Source organism: Rattus rattus, chromosome 4 (genome assembly GCF_011064425.1).
Source record: "Rattus rattus isolate New Zealand chromosome 4, Rrattus_CSIRO_v1, whole genome shotgun sequence".
NCBI lineage: Eukaryota > Metazoa > Chordata > Mammalia > Rodentia > Muridae > Rattus > Rattus rattus.
Window position 1 is genome coordinate 93,356,768 of NC_046157.1, and position 13,487 is coordinate 93,370,254.

General features: G+C 41.9%; 1 protein-coding gene across 1 annotated transcript; it reads left to right on the forward strand.

Annotated features, from left to right (window-relative positions):
* Positions 1–2,669: 2,669 nt before the first annotated feature.
* Positions 2,670–12,817, forward strand: Adgrf2 (adhesion G protein-coupled receptor F2). The gene is made up of 5 exons (XM_032899709.1): positions 2,670–2,741; positions 7,698–7,740; positions 8,370–8,524; positions 9,669–9,908; positions 11,375–12,817. Exons 1-5 carry the CDS (start codon positions 2,670–2,672, stop codon positions 12,815–12,817), a joined length of 1,953 nt encoding a protein of 650 aa, XP_032755600.1.
* The last annotated feature ends 670 nt before the right edge of the window (positions 12,818–13,487 follow it).

The window sequence follows — 13,487 nt, forward strand, 5'->3', positions numbered from 1 at the left end:
ATGTGTACATATGTGTGTGTATATGTGTGTATGTGTGTATGTGTGCATAAGTATGTGTGTGCATGTATGAGTATGTATGTATGCAGATGTGTGTACCTCTGCAAAGCAGAAAAGGGTATTGGATGCTCTGGAGCTGCAGTTACAGGCAGTTGTGAGCTGTACAGTCGAGGCACTGGGAACCCATCTCCTATTCTCTGGAAGAGCAGCAAGTGCTCCTACCTTCTGAGCCATCTCTTCAGTCATCAACTTTTGTTTTTTTTTGAGACACAATCTCTTACTGAAGCTGGAACTTGACAGTTTGTCTGGTCCCACTGGCCAATGAACCCAGGGACTCTTGTCTTTGCCTCTCTAGTGTTGGGGTTGTAGATGCCTGGAGCTGCTCTTGGTTTTTATCTGGGTGCTAGAAATTAAACGGAGCACCTTATGGCCTTAACCATCTTCCCAGTCTCTTAAGAGATTTGTGTTGGGGTGAGTGGTTGTAGGGTTGTTGTTGTCGTCACTGTTGTGTGTGTGTACACAGATCGAGCTCACAGCCTTGGAAATGTGTTACCACTGTGATATATCCCAACCTGATGACAGAATATGAATATAAAGTTAAGTTAGACATATTTAGCTTTCTTTTTAGGGTTTCTCGGAATAATGGCAACAAATGCACTTCCAGCATCAATGTTTCTGCTTTTGGAGATGATCGGACCCATCACTACTGTGCATGCTTTTCATATGGATTTGAATTCATATGGATCTATTTGAGAAACTTAGGATGAAATGAAAGACATAGAAATAGCTGTGCGTTTACTGGGAGTCACGCGTGCGCCTCTGCCTTGACATTTAAAAGCAATGGGTGGTACGTTTGCCCTTTTGCGTAAGAGCTGTAAATGTACTAATTGAAAGCTGTAAGATGAGTTGCAAATATTTACACAGTCACTAGATTTTGAGTGGAATTCCTGCTAGATTCATTTTTTAGAGTAGAAAACATGAATAAAATATCAATGCAATTTTATTATTTAAGTAACAACACTATTATTTATGATGAATGATTGGGTTGAAGAATTCTTTCTAGCTAATGATAGTCAAGTAGCAAAAAACAACTATTATGATAACCCCTAACTTTGAAATAATAGCCAAGCCTTCATAATCTTATTATATCAATTATCTACCTATATCTATTTTCCTACTTATCTATAATCGATCATATCTACCCTCCTATCTATAATCTATTCATATCCATAATTTACCTACCTATCTATAATCTATCATCTATCTACCCTCCTATCTATAATCTATTCATATCCATAATTTACCTACCTATCTATAATCTATCATCTATCTACCCTCCTATCTATAATCTATTCATATCCATAATTTACCTACCTATCTATAATCTATCATCTATCTACCCACCTATTTATAATCTACCTACCTATCTATATCTATCATCTATCCACCTACCTATTTATAATCTATCTATATCTACCTATCATCTACCTAGCTATCTATAATTGATCTATCATCTACCTATTATCTATTTATCCATACATCCATCAATTCATCTGCCTATTTATCATCTATTTGTCTATGTATATATGTATGTATGTATGTATCATCTATCTACTCACTTATCTACAATCTATCTATATTCTCTATCTATCTATCTATCTATCTATCTATCAAGCATCAAGGGGTGCATGCCTTTGGGTACATAGTGGATCTTACTTTTTACAAGCTTTTTACAGACACATTAATTGTACATGATAATGGATTTACATATCTACTTTTCATTTATGCATACATTGAATTCTGATCATGTGAATTCTTTTATCTATGAGGCAAACATCTAACATCTTTCAATTACTGCCTTACCTAGGATGGAAATACTAACATTTAATGTTAATATTTTCAGGTGCATCCTTAAAAAGGGGGCTCTAGCCGATCCTCTGTGTCTCTTACGTCAGTTGTTGGCTCTTCCCTCCTATCTTTCTTCTTTTTCTCTCTTCCTGTCCCCTCCATCCCTTTCTCTTTGTCCTCTGAGTATGTTTCTGAGTATTCTGTGTGCCATCACATACCAATGTTGTTGGAGATGGCAAGCAATTGGTTTAGTTTAGTTTGGTTCCGAGAGCCATAACAAGATCAATTATAGAGACTGCTATTTGCTTAGGAAGACACACCTCTAGGGTGAGATGGAGAGAGATAATAGGGTTAGCCTTGCACTTATTCTTCAAAGGTATTTCTAGGTCACGCTTATCCACAAGAATCCCCACACGTCTTCTGGTGCCACCTACACAGTTCTCAGCCAGGGAGTGAGCTGTCATTCCCACTCTCTGAAAACAGGCTGTTGTTTGTCACAGCCAGAAGGCCAGGTGAAATCCATCAAACAGTTTTGTTTAGAGGGATTCCCATCTAAGGTGTGCCATGCAAATCAACCACAGAGAACAGGGATAATCTGAGCCTCCCACCTGCAGCCACATGGTAATGTCTCCAATGTGGCAGGAGACGGAGCCATCACCGCTGACCAGAGAGAGCTACTTAGACAGCTCTGAATACAGAGTCAGTTCTTACAGATGGATCTCGCCTGAAGAGACACAGTGCTATGAAAACTTAAAATTGGAGACATTTTTTTTTCCATTTCATTTATTTTTCCAGAAGCAAGAACATCCTCCATGTAGAAGACAATGGTTTCTGCACATTGGTTGTACTGCTTGGTCCTTCTTTTGGCTACGGAGTCCTGTAGGCTATTCTGCCAGGTAAAAAAAGGGGAGGGGGAGGAGTGGATGATGAGCTGGTGGGGAGAGCAGACGGAAGTAAAATCCAACAATTACCAGCTCTGTTGCCCAGGAGTTGAAGTCTAGGGAGAAGGTGGTAGTGAAGTGGGCCAGCACAGCCGGAAGAGATTACAAATACAGGCAACAGAAAAGCCACTTTGCTGTCAATTTGTTTCATGTTAATCTCCCCCATTAGTTCTGGAAAACAAGGAAGTTGAGACGATTCAAGGGTGATAATGTACACCCCTATATTAATGAGTAGTACATATTTCACTTCCTATCTAGGGTGCTGCTGGTTCCCAAGAGCCTTGAATAGTAGAGGTGGTGAAGGATGCCACTTTGACTAGGAGATGGTAGTGACAATCAGTGGACACACATTGACTAGGAGAGAGTAGTGACAGTGAGCACACATTGACTAGGAAATGGTAGTGACAGTCAGTGGGCACACATTGACTAGGAGATAGTGACAGTGGGCACACATTGACTAGGAGATAGTGACAGTGGGCACAAATTGATTAGGAGAGAGTAGTGACAGTGGGCACACATTGACTAGGAAATGGTAGTGACAGTCAGTGGGCACACATTGACTAGGAGATAGTGACAGTCAGTGGGCACATTTTTAGAATCCCTGCAGAAGAACATGGGTGGAGTTCATAGCAAATTACCCTTTTAATTTCTGTTGGGGGCATGAACTCCATGACTATTTGGGGTACGTCCTCCCTCTTGCCTCATGTTGCTTTAATTTTGTTGTTGGTGTTGTGGTTTATTTAAAAGAAATGTGAAGAAACACTGGGAAATAGATGATTTAAAAGTACTTTGAGACTCGTGGGGAAAGGGTGCTATTATTTGGCTGTAAGACCTGGAAGCTTTGTGGTAGAGCTCTCTTTATGGATAGAGAGGCTGAGGTAAGTATGTAGAACGTGGTTCATGCAAGATAAGTAATTGAAGAGGAGTCTCCTTAGGAGAGAATGATTTTTGGAAGCTCTTGTCATGAGTTTTCCAAACAATATTTACCATCAACTTAGTCCACCTTTTTCTTTGTGACTCTCTCCTCATCCCCACATTGAACTGAATCTGATTGCTGAGAGAAATTATAGATGTTTTAGGAAGATAGTTTGTTGTGGCTTCCTAATGCCCACAGCTTGGTACTGTCTTGGTTTTCCTGTCCTCAGTTTTAAACACAATGTGGAGAAGGCAGAGCAGGGTACAGTTATTGTTATTGGTGGTGGTGGGGGTCTCCCTGCCAGGAACATTTGACCCTTTTCCTTCTATTGTATGAGTTTCTCAAGCTGCCAGGGAAGTCTGCCCCTCTCCTGACTTTTCCTATGTACGGGGAAGCTCAGTAGTTTGAGCGGGTTCCAGGCTAGCATCTGCCTTTTTGTGTAGGGTGAGGTTGAGGAACGTTGATATTTGAACCCAAAGCCGCCCACTTGGAATGCTACCTGGACATAAATTAACTGGAGGGACCAAATATGATTTACCTCAGAAAATTAACTGGGATGAAGTCAGTCAGTTCTTTCACCTAAGAAAGTAGACTTTAAAGAATTTTGTGTTGACAGCATGCCATGGCCTTCTGCCCACACACCCTTACTTACTCTGTTGTTTGTATTGTGGCGAGGGATCCCCGACAGCAGTTGACTTCAATATATTGAAGATCATGGCTATGTCAATATGGGTTTCGGGTGACTTTAGAGGCCCTTACCTCCTGATGCCCATCCCCTCTGCCTATTGAACCTGAACATGGTCTGACCCCTAACCCCTGGAAGGAGCAGGCCGAAGCAATTAGGAGAGCAGATATCTAATCGCAAGAATAAGAGGAATTCCCCACATGGCCTTCTTCAGGCCACCCAGTCTATGTCAATCCCTGCATTCTTATTTGTAAAAATAAGGAGGTTGGACTGAACAACATAGCCTTCAAGATTTCTAGAAATATTATTGCAGCCTTCTGGTTTACTAGAAGCAACGTAAGTTTTTGGCTGAAACGCTAGGGATTTGTTCCCGTGAATAAAAACAAGAGGCCTTCATACGCTGGTGAGTCCAAGAGTATTCTTACTCATGAGTTCCTCAGCGATTCCTTCTAAGCTACCGAGAGATCCCAATTGCCCTATTCAGATTCTCCAGTTTTATTTGGTGGAAAAAAACAGGGGAAATTCAGTCTTGTTTTGTGATAACACAAGCAATATTATTTAATATTGTTAATAAAAATATAAAATGAATCTCAAACAGCAATGTCCACCACTTATACTTCTTCCTCAATAGTTAGAATATTGGAACACAAGTTGGAGCCATGGACAATGCTCTTCCCAGCCACAAGAGGGCACTTTCTTGGTTCAGAAATAGGAAGCCTCAGTTTCCCTATACACATCTTAACATATGCATGCCTGTATTTGTGAGTTTACACACCCATACCAACGCGTTCTTACACAGTGTACATATGTACAAGGCCTTGAATTCTTTCCTTAGGGGGTAAAGGAAGATGGCGCACAGTCATGTTTCTAAGAAACTTGAAGTTTAACTGGGAAGATACCATGTGAAAGATTAGAACAGTAGCAGGCCAAGTGCGTCGAGGCTGGGTGGCATAGGCTAGTGTGGTTGATAACTTCTTCAGGAGGCAGAGGAAAGGTTAGGTCATCCGGAACTCACTCTTGAAAAGACTGCGTTGCAGGGTGAGGCGTGAGCTCAATGTGGTCACTGTTCGGGATCAGAATCATCATAGCAGTCAAATCATAAACAAATCTCACACATTTAAGGGTGGCCCTCTGAGTCTCCCATGTGAGAACTTATTCTCCATGGAAGCAGTAATGCCTGTTCTGCTTTCTGATAGAGAAACAGAGATGCAAACAGTTGAACTGTTCCTCTCAAGTGAGACTGTTAGGATTTGAACTCTGGTGGGCCTTTTCCAGACAACACTCTTAGGATAGCCAGATCTGATGGGTGGATGGGATGGGGGGGGACCCCCTTAAAGAAGATTACTGTAAAATACAAAACACGAAATGAAAGTGAGTATTTTCTTAGAACGGGATGTAGGAATCAAAATAAATTTCAAACAGAATGGCTGAAGATATCCAGAAATCACTCAGTGTTATTCAGTAGTACATTCAGTAAAAATAATACTGGTAATATAATTAATAATTCCTGAGCTTAAAGCTATACTTGCATTTTTCTTCTATTTTGTATACTCATGAGTTTATGATTTCTTCTATATATAAGAATAGAAAGATCATTCTTTTATTTTAAAAATCTTTTTTAAACACTTATTTTCTGCATATGGGTCTTTTGTCCATGTGTACATGTATGCACCATGTGTGTGCCCGGTACCCTGGGAGGTCCTGAAGCTGTGGTTACAGACAGCTGTGAGCTGCCATGAGGGTGTGCTTGGAATTGAACCAGGGTCCTCTGCAAGAGCAGCTGGTCCCTGTCACCTCTGTTTCTTCCCATTCTTTCCTTTTGCCTTGCCCTATGCTTGTCTTTTTGTTGCTAGTTTGGAATAACACTGTTTAGTTTTTTCCCACTTGTTATTAGTAGTTTATGTGAATATGTGGGACTGCTATAAAAGTTGGGAAAACTTGCAGTTTCTATAGAGTTGCAAGAGATTACAGCACTTAACATTTATTATTATTCTGCAGGTACCTGTAAATAATTTTGAGTTAATGCCATTTAAGCATTAATATCCTTTTTTCTTCATAGTTTATATATCCCAACAAAATCTTTCAAGCAGTATACAATTACAATGTGATTACAATCTATTTTTCTTCTAGTGAATGTCTATGAAAACAGTATGTTTCCCAATACCTTTATGTGAAAAACCACTACATAGTACAGGTAAAGAAAACAAACTATTCCCAAGAACCTACATACATTCATAACTAAGTAACTTGTTAAAGATTAGCAAAGTGTGAGCAATCCAGGTAGTTTGCTTATCCAGTTTCCCTTACTGGCAGGCAGCAATTTGTGGCTATAAAGGAAGGATCAATTATTATATTATATATCTTATAAGAATCTTAAAAGTATCACAAGTCTAAATTTTTATGTAAAAAAAACCCAATCAGTCATATCTATGTTAAAGCCTCAGAATGTGTATCTACTCATTAACAAATTTCATTAAACCATATCAGGAAGCTGAGGTACAAGAACTCAATCATCAACCAGTCCAGCCTCACTGGGAGTCATGTCAGCCAGTCCTGCCAGTGTTTTGTTCCCTTAAAACGTCACTATTAAGAGTGTGCCACTTTCTGAATTTCACATTGTTCCCAAAAATTTTCTACATCAGGGCCACTAGCAAAAACACCTTAACCTAGCTTCTCTGACAATCTATTTTCCTAAATGTTTTCCAAGGATGGTGGTCATAAGCATTAATATTCTTACAATTTAGAAGTGACTATGAACTACATAAGTATATCCTACTAAATCCAATGAAATGTATTTCCCACTCAACTCCTTGTCTGGATTTCATTAATAAACGCACCATTCTAGAGATACCCCAGTGGGATAGAGTATAAAGAGGGAGGGAGGAGATAGTCTCAAAAAAAGATAGTCTCAACAGATGACAGAATATTTTGTCTTTGAAAATTTGATAAATATGATCATGTGAACATGTGGTCATGTGGCATGATCTTCTCCCAGCATTCAATGGGGCCCGTACAAGCAAAATAAGCCTTCATTAACTTTCTAGGAAACTTCCCGCTGTCCATAGTGTAATTTCAGTGTAGGCTATAGACTGTAAGGATGCAGAATATGACTGGGAGGAGGGGCTTAGTCCCACTTCCTGGCACTGGTGGGAAATGTGGAAAGAAGAGTCATTGGGCCATTTCCAACAGCCGGGCTCTGTGTGCATCAGAGCTGACTCAGATCTGGTTGTTTGTCTGTGACTAAAATGAATGGGCGGTGTCTCATGCTGACATTTGATTTTGCTGTGAATTTTGATTTTTCTCTTTTCAGGCTGCCAGCAAAAGCAAGGAGAATGTGACGCGTAGGCCACATGGTATGTTGGCAGCATTACCAACCACACAGAAGTTGGATCATCTGTTGGGACAGCAGGCCGCCCTCAGCCCTCTGGCTCATGGCATGAGAGATGAGGCACCTTGATAGATTACTTTTATACTTTGATTACTTACGTGTTGATCCATGTGTCTTTGGCCCTAGCAATAGTCATATCTTCTCAGCATCCTCTGCTCCCCTAGTCTCAGACTTCTTTGCTGTAGAATTCTCACTGAGCTAATGCAAACCAGGGCAGTGCTAGCACGAGTCTCATTGACCATTTGCTATAAAGTGCTGCATTGGAAGCTTCTTTGGGAACAGCAGGGGGAATGGATTCCAAACTAGAGCTGACCTGAGAATCTCTAGGACTGTGAAGATGTCTTTAGGGATCTCTATGGACACACACGGGAGGGTAACTCAGTAGGAAAACCAATGGGTTCTTCCTTCCTATTTAATGGGAGGAGTTTTCACTACTAACACATTTTAAATCATCTTCGGTTTTACCAAGAAAAGATAGCCATGTGTATAGAACTGACGCATCATCGCAACAGTGACACCTTGCCGACTGGCAGACGCAGCCACGACCGATCTCAGACCTTTCTATCTGATTTGGGTGTCTTTTATTTTTCTCAGATGTATGTGATGGTGTCTGTAAGAACAATGCCACCCCCTGCTTTCAGTCTTGCCCTCCAAACAGTGAGGGCAACATGAAATTTGCCTGTAAGGCCAAGAGATGGCACAAAGTCACGGAAACTTGCCACACTCTTAATGCCCACAGCATCTTTGAGGTAATGTATCACGCGCTCTCCCGTGAGCTCTCTGAGTAAAGTGGACCCTCAGAAGGGGAGAAGACAGGCTTCCCTAGCAGCACTAGGTCATCCATCCATGATTACATAAGCACATGCTTATTTCCTTCCCTTCTTCCTTCACTTTGGGCATCTGAAAGTGGAGTATATCTTTTCCTGCTGCACAGCATGTAGGAGACTGGTCACTCAGGCAGAGCAAAAGAGAGGCATCTAGAGTTGTTCAAAGTCAACCTCTCCATGTTTGCTTCGGTCCTTTTTCTTCTTCTTTTTTTTTTCAGAGCTGGGGACCGAACCCAGGGCCTTGCGCTTGCTAGGCAAGCACTCTACCACTGAGCTAAATCCCCAACCCCTGCCTCGGGCCTTTTAAACAACCCAAAGCTTTGGCACTCACAGTGTATTTTACTGACTAGTAAACTCCCACCCCCACCCTCGCCCCCACCAACCTGTCAGACCCATGAAATTTGGGCTGTACCTCAGACTTCACTAGATGAGAAGCTGCAGTTCTATCAGGATCTTTATAAGGTGTACATTCCCGCAAAGGCACCGGGTTTCCAGGAGCTGCAGCTGCAGGTAGCTGTGAACTACCTGACATGGGAACTGGACTCTGAGTTCTTCTGTAAGAACAGCACTCACTCTTAACTGTGGACCCATTGCTCCAGCTCCTGCTATTAAAAAACAAAAACAAAAACAAAAAGCCAACCAACCAACCAACCAACCAACCAACCAAAAAAAAAAAAAAAAGGCGAAACAAACAAACAAACGATGGTGTATTTTGGTGTCTTGGTTCACCTCTTGGGAATGTAAAAGTAATGGCAACAGTAGTCCACATGAATATGCAAGATATACATGAAATGTATGTACACGGGGAGCATCTGAAGTGTTATGTTAAAGAAAACGGGTGCACTTTCAGAAAGAAGATTGGATTGGGGGTCATTTCCATTGAGAAATTCAGAATTATATTTGTTTTATGCATCTTGGTAGTGGTCAAGTTATTCTACCCTACATGCAACTTTGAAAATGAAAAATGAAAGCATATTGTGTGTTATTCAATTGTACGATAGGGCTCTTCTAAATTCTAGCAAAAGTCTCTTTGCATTTAACACAAACACTTCACTCCTGTTTTCAGGAGGATAAGGAATTATATTCAGTTCAATCATCTGAATCAACTATACGTACACACATGTTTAATAGCGGACTAAAAACCATAACAGATACGTTGATGGAAAAATGTCCAAAGGACTTGTCTTGTGTGATCAGAGGCATTGAGAAATCTCCTCGGATACCAGGGAACATTGCTGTGGTGGTACAGCTCTTACATAACATCTCAACGACTCTGACCAAAGGGGTGGATGAGGAAAAGATGCAGGTGAGTGGCCTTGCAGATCTGACCGTGGGTTATCACTTTGGGGAAGAAACTTAGGTTAGTTGAACATCCCAGGGGTTGGGAACCACTTTTTCCACCTTAGTGTTTTTAATGTTCCACATAGCCAGCATTCAATGAATCTTATGGGAGGAAGAACACATTGGGTCAAGACACATTCATGGAGATTAGCTATAGCACTTGGTTATTTAATACCACTTGGTTCTGTGGTAGACTTTACTTATTTTTATTTCCCCAAGAGTCCAGGTCTGTGATGGGTCTGATTTGACGACAGCCTGAGTCTTTAAAGGTCAAGGTCTGCAAGGGGTTGAGTCCATTCTGTGAGGTTCAGAGTCTGTTAGGAGACAGAGTCTGCTTTCCTAAAGCTATGGAAAATGTTGAGGAAATATTGGTGATCATGCACAAAAGAGGACTTATATTCTTTGCGAATTAGATCAAGTCACTAAAATGGGAAATAGTCGAATACAAAACAAATGGCTGAACCTTTGGATAATGTGAAATGAAACTGGATTCATGTCTTCATTTTGAGGATTAAAGTAGAGTAGTGAAGGGGGATTCAGCCTCTGAGGTCACATCCCAGTTTTTAGTGCATTTCCATACAGGATACTACGACAGGCCTGTCAGTAACAGATGTCAACTACATTATGGGCACTCTGACAGGTCAGTGGCATTCGTTAAAAAGCTGCATACCTTCAGTTCTCACAGGAAGGCATTGAACAAATAGGAAGGAAGCAAGGCAGGGAATTGCTTTACAGACAAATCCTTTAAGTGGTCCAATGGGTGTGTGTGTGTGTGTGTGTGTGTGTGTGTGTGTGTGTGTACACTCATGTGTACAGGTAGTCATGTGAGGAGATCAGTGTCAATGCCAAATGTTAATTTCAGTTTCTTTCCATCTTTTTGAAAAAGACCCAGTCTCTTGCTCATCTTGCAGATCATAGATCTGGATATATTGAGTAGCCAAATGAGCTTCTGGGGTTCACCTGTCTTTGCCTCCCCACTTCTGGGATTTTGTTACAAATGTGCCACATCCTCCCTCTTTATATATGGGTGCTGGGGATTTCAACTCAGGTCAGCATGCTTTTAATGGCAAGTCCTTTGGTGACTGAGCTGTTTTGGACCCCCTGTCCAACCTTCTGACAACGTGATATGGTACTGTCATTTACAAGTGAGTTGGGCTGCGTTTTTAGCCATTACGGGATGCATGCATCCTGTGGGCCACAATTTGGATATATCTGCAAGTCAACTTAAGCTTTACTGTACAAACAAGTCACCCCAGGGTTCAGTTAAAATAGAGACTGTGACCCACTGAGTTTGGGGTGGGGTGTGAGAGTCTCCATGTCTAAGGGGGTCTGGGGGAGTGGTTAGAGGGCCACACTTTGTAAAAGCAAGTCTTACATGCATTGAGAGTTTCAAAGAGTGGCTCATGACTAATGCCAGTTCTTCTTTGACAGAGCTACAGCGCCATGGCTAACCACATTCTTAACAGTAAAAGCATATCGAATTGGACCTTCATCCAAGACAGAAACAGCAGCTGTGTCTTGCTTCAATCAATCAATTCATTTGCAAGCAATCTATTCATGAAGGAACATCTCATCAACATATCACATGTCTTCATTCATACCTTGGGTACCGTTGTGCCCAGAAACAGCCTTGGGAAGAATTTCACATTCTCAATGCGAGTTAATGATACAAGTGATAAAGTCACCGGGAGGATACTGCTTACTACTGAAGAGCTTCAGAAGGTGCCTTCCGCTTTCCAGGTCATCAGCATTGCTTTCCCAACTCTTGGGGCCATCCTGGAGGCCAGTCTTCTGGAAAATATGACCGTGAATGGTCTTGTCCTGTCCGTCATTTTGCCTAAGGAGCTTAAGAACATCTCACTGATATTTGAAAAGATCAGAAAATCTGGGGAGAGGAAGTCCCAGTGTGTGGGCTGGCACTCCCTGGAGAGCAGATGGGACCGGAGAGCTTGTAAAATGATTCAAGAAAACTCCAGGCAAGCTATTTGCCGTTGTCAGCCGAACAAGTTTTTTGCCACTTTCTCCATTCTAATGTCACCCAACACTGTGGAAAGCCCGGTTCTAACTTATATCACATACATAGGCCTGGGCATTTCCGTTTGTAGCTTGATCATCTGCCTGGCCATTGAGACCTTAGTCTGGAGTCAAGTGACAAAGACAGAGATCTCATATTTGCGTCACCTGTGCATCGCTAACATTGCGGTCACCTTGCTGATGGCTGATGCGTGGTTCATTGTGGCTTCTTTCCTCGGTGGCCCAATCGTACACCACAACGGATGTGTGACTGCAACGTTTTTCGTTCACTTCTTTTACCTGTCAGTGTTTTTCTGGATGCTTGCCAAGGCTCTCCTGATCCTGTACGGAATTCTCATCGTGTTCCACACACTGCCCAAGTCGTGTCTGGTGGCCTCTCTGTTTACAGTGGGCTACGGGTGCCCTTTGGTCATCGCTGTCATCACACTTGCTGTTACAGAGCCTGGAAAAGGCTACCTCCGGCCTGAGGCTTGCTGGCTTAACTGGGACATGACCAAGGCTCTCCTGGCCTTTGTAGTCCCAGCTCTGGCCATTGTTGTAGTAAACCTGATTACAGTCACACTGGTTATCATCAAGACCCAAAGAGCTGCCGTCGGTAGTTCCATGTTCCAGGAAGTAAGAGCCATCATAAGGATCTGTAAGAACATTGCTATCCTCACGCCACTGCTGGGGCTGACCTGGGGATTTGGAATAGCCACAGTCGTGGCTGGTCACTCCCTGGCCTTCCACATTATCTTCTCCTTACTCAATGCACTACAGGTAAGTCCAGATGCGATGATAGAGTCTGAATGGAGAGGGTGTGCAGTGGAATGTGGTAGGATCCCGTGTATCGTGCTTTAGGAAGACAATTAACTAGACTTACGTATTTGTTTCAGAAAGGCCTGGACTTGAATTCTGACTCTCTTATCTACTGAGAATATGGAGCGTGATCTTTGTATGTTCAGGTTTTTATAAGCATGTTTTTCTCATACAGGAAGAGAGTATAATGCTGCCATTAACTAGAGGTGCTTGGAAAGCCGAAGTTCAAACACCAAGATTAGGTACTAACGACCATAAACTCCTATTAATAGGCTAAGTAATTTTTTTTGAGACACATCTTATGCATCCCAGGTTGGCCTTGAACTCACTCTGACAGCGAACTTCTGATCTTCTAGGTATGGGATTGCAGGCATGCACAGCCAATACACTACTTATGAAGTCTTGGTCATCCAACCCAGGGCTTCAAGCACACTTGGCAAACACTGTGCTAACAGAGCTGTATCCTCAGCCTTGAGCTGTTTCTATTTAGAAAGCAAGTGATCGTCTCTTCTAAAATTTAGTCTTAGAGCTGGAGGTGTTACCTGTTTACCTTTGTTGTCTTTTCTGCTGCTTAGAGTTTTAGAAGCTGTGGATGCTACCTTATTTGAGCAAGGCAAGCTATACAAAGAGGCTTTAATGGTCATTTCTTTCCAGTCTTCCCATGGGTTAAGAAATGTTCATGTTCAGTTTCATGTGTATCCTTGGCAGATTC

Coding starts and splice junctions, on each gene's coding strand:
- Adgrf2 (XM_032899709.1), top strand. CDS start 2,670: ATGGTTTCTGCACATTGGTTGTACTGCTTGGTCCTTCTTTTGGCTACG. Junction 2,742..7,697: donor CCTGTAGGCTATTCTGCCAG/GTAAAAAAAGGG, acceptor TTCTCTTTTCAG/GCTGCCAGCAAAAGCAAGGA. Junction 9,909..11,374: donor TGGATGAGGAAAAGATGCAG/GTGAGTGGCCTT, acceptor CTTCTTTGACAG/AGCTACAGCGCCATGGCTAA.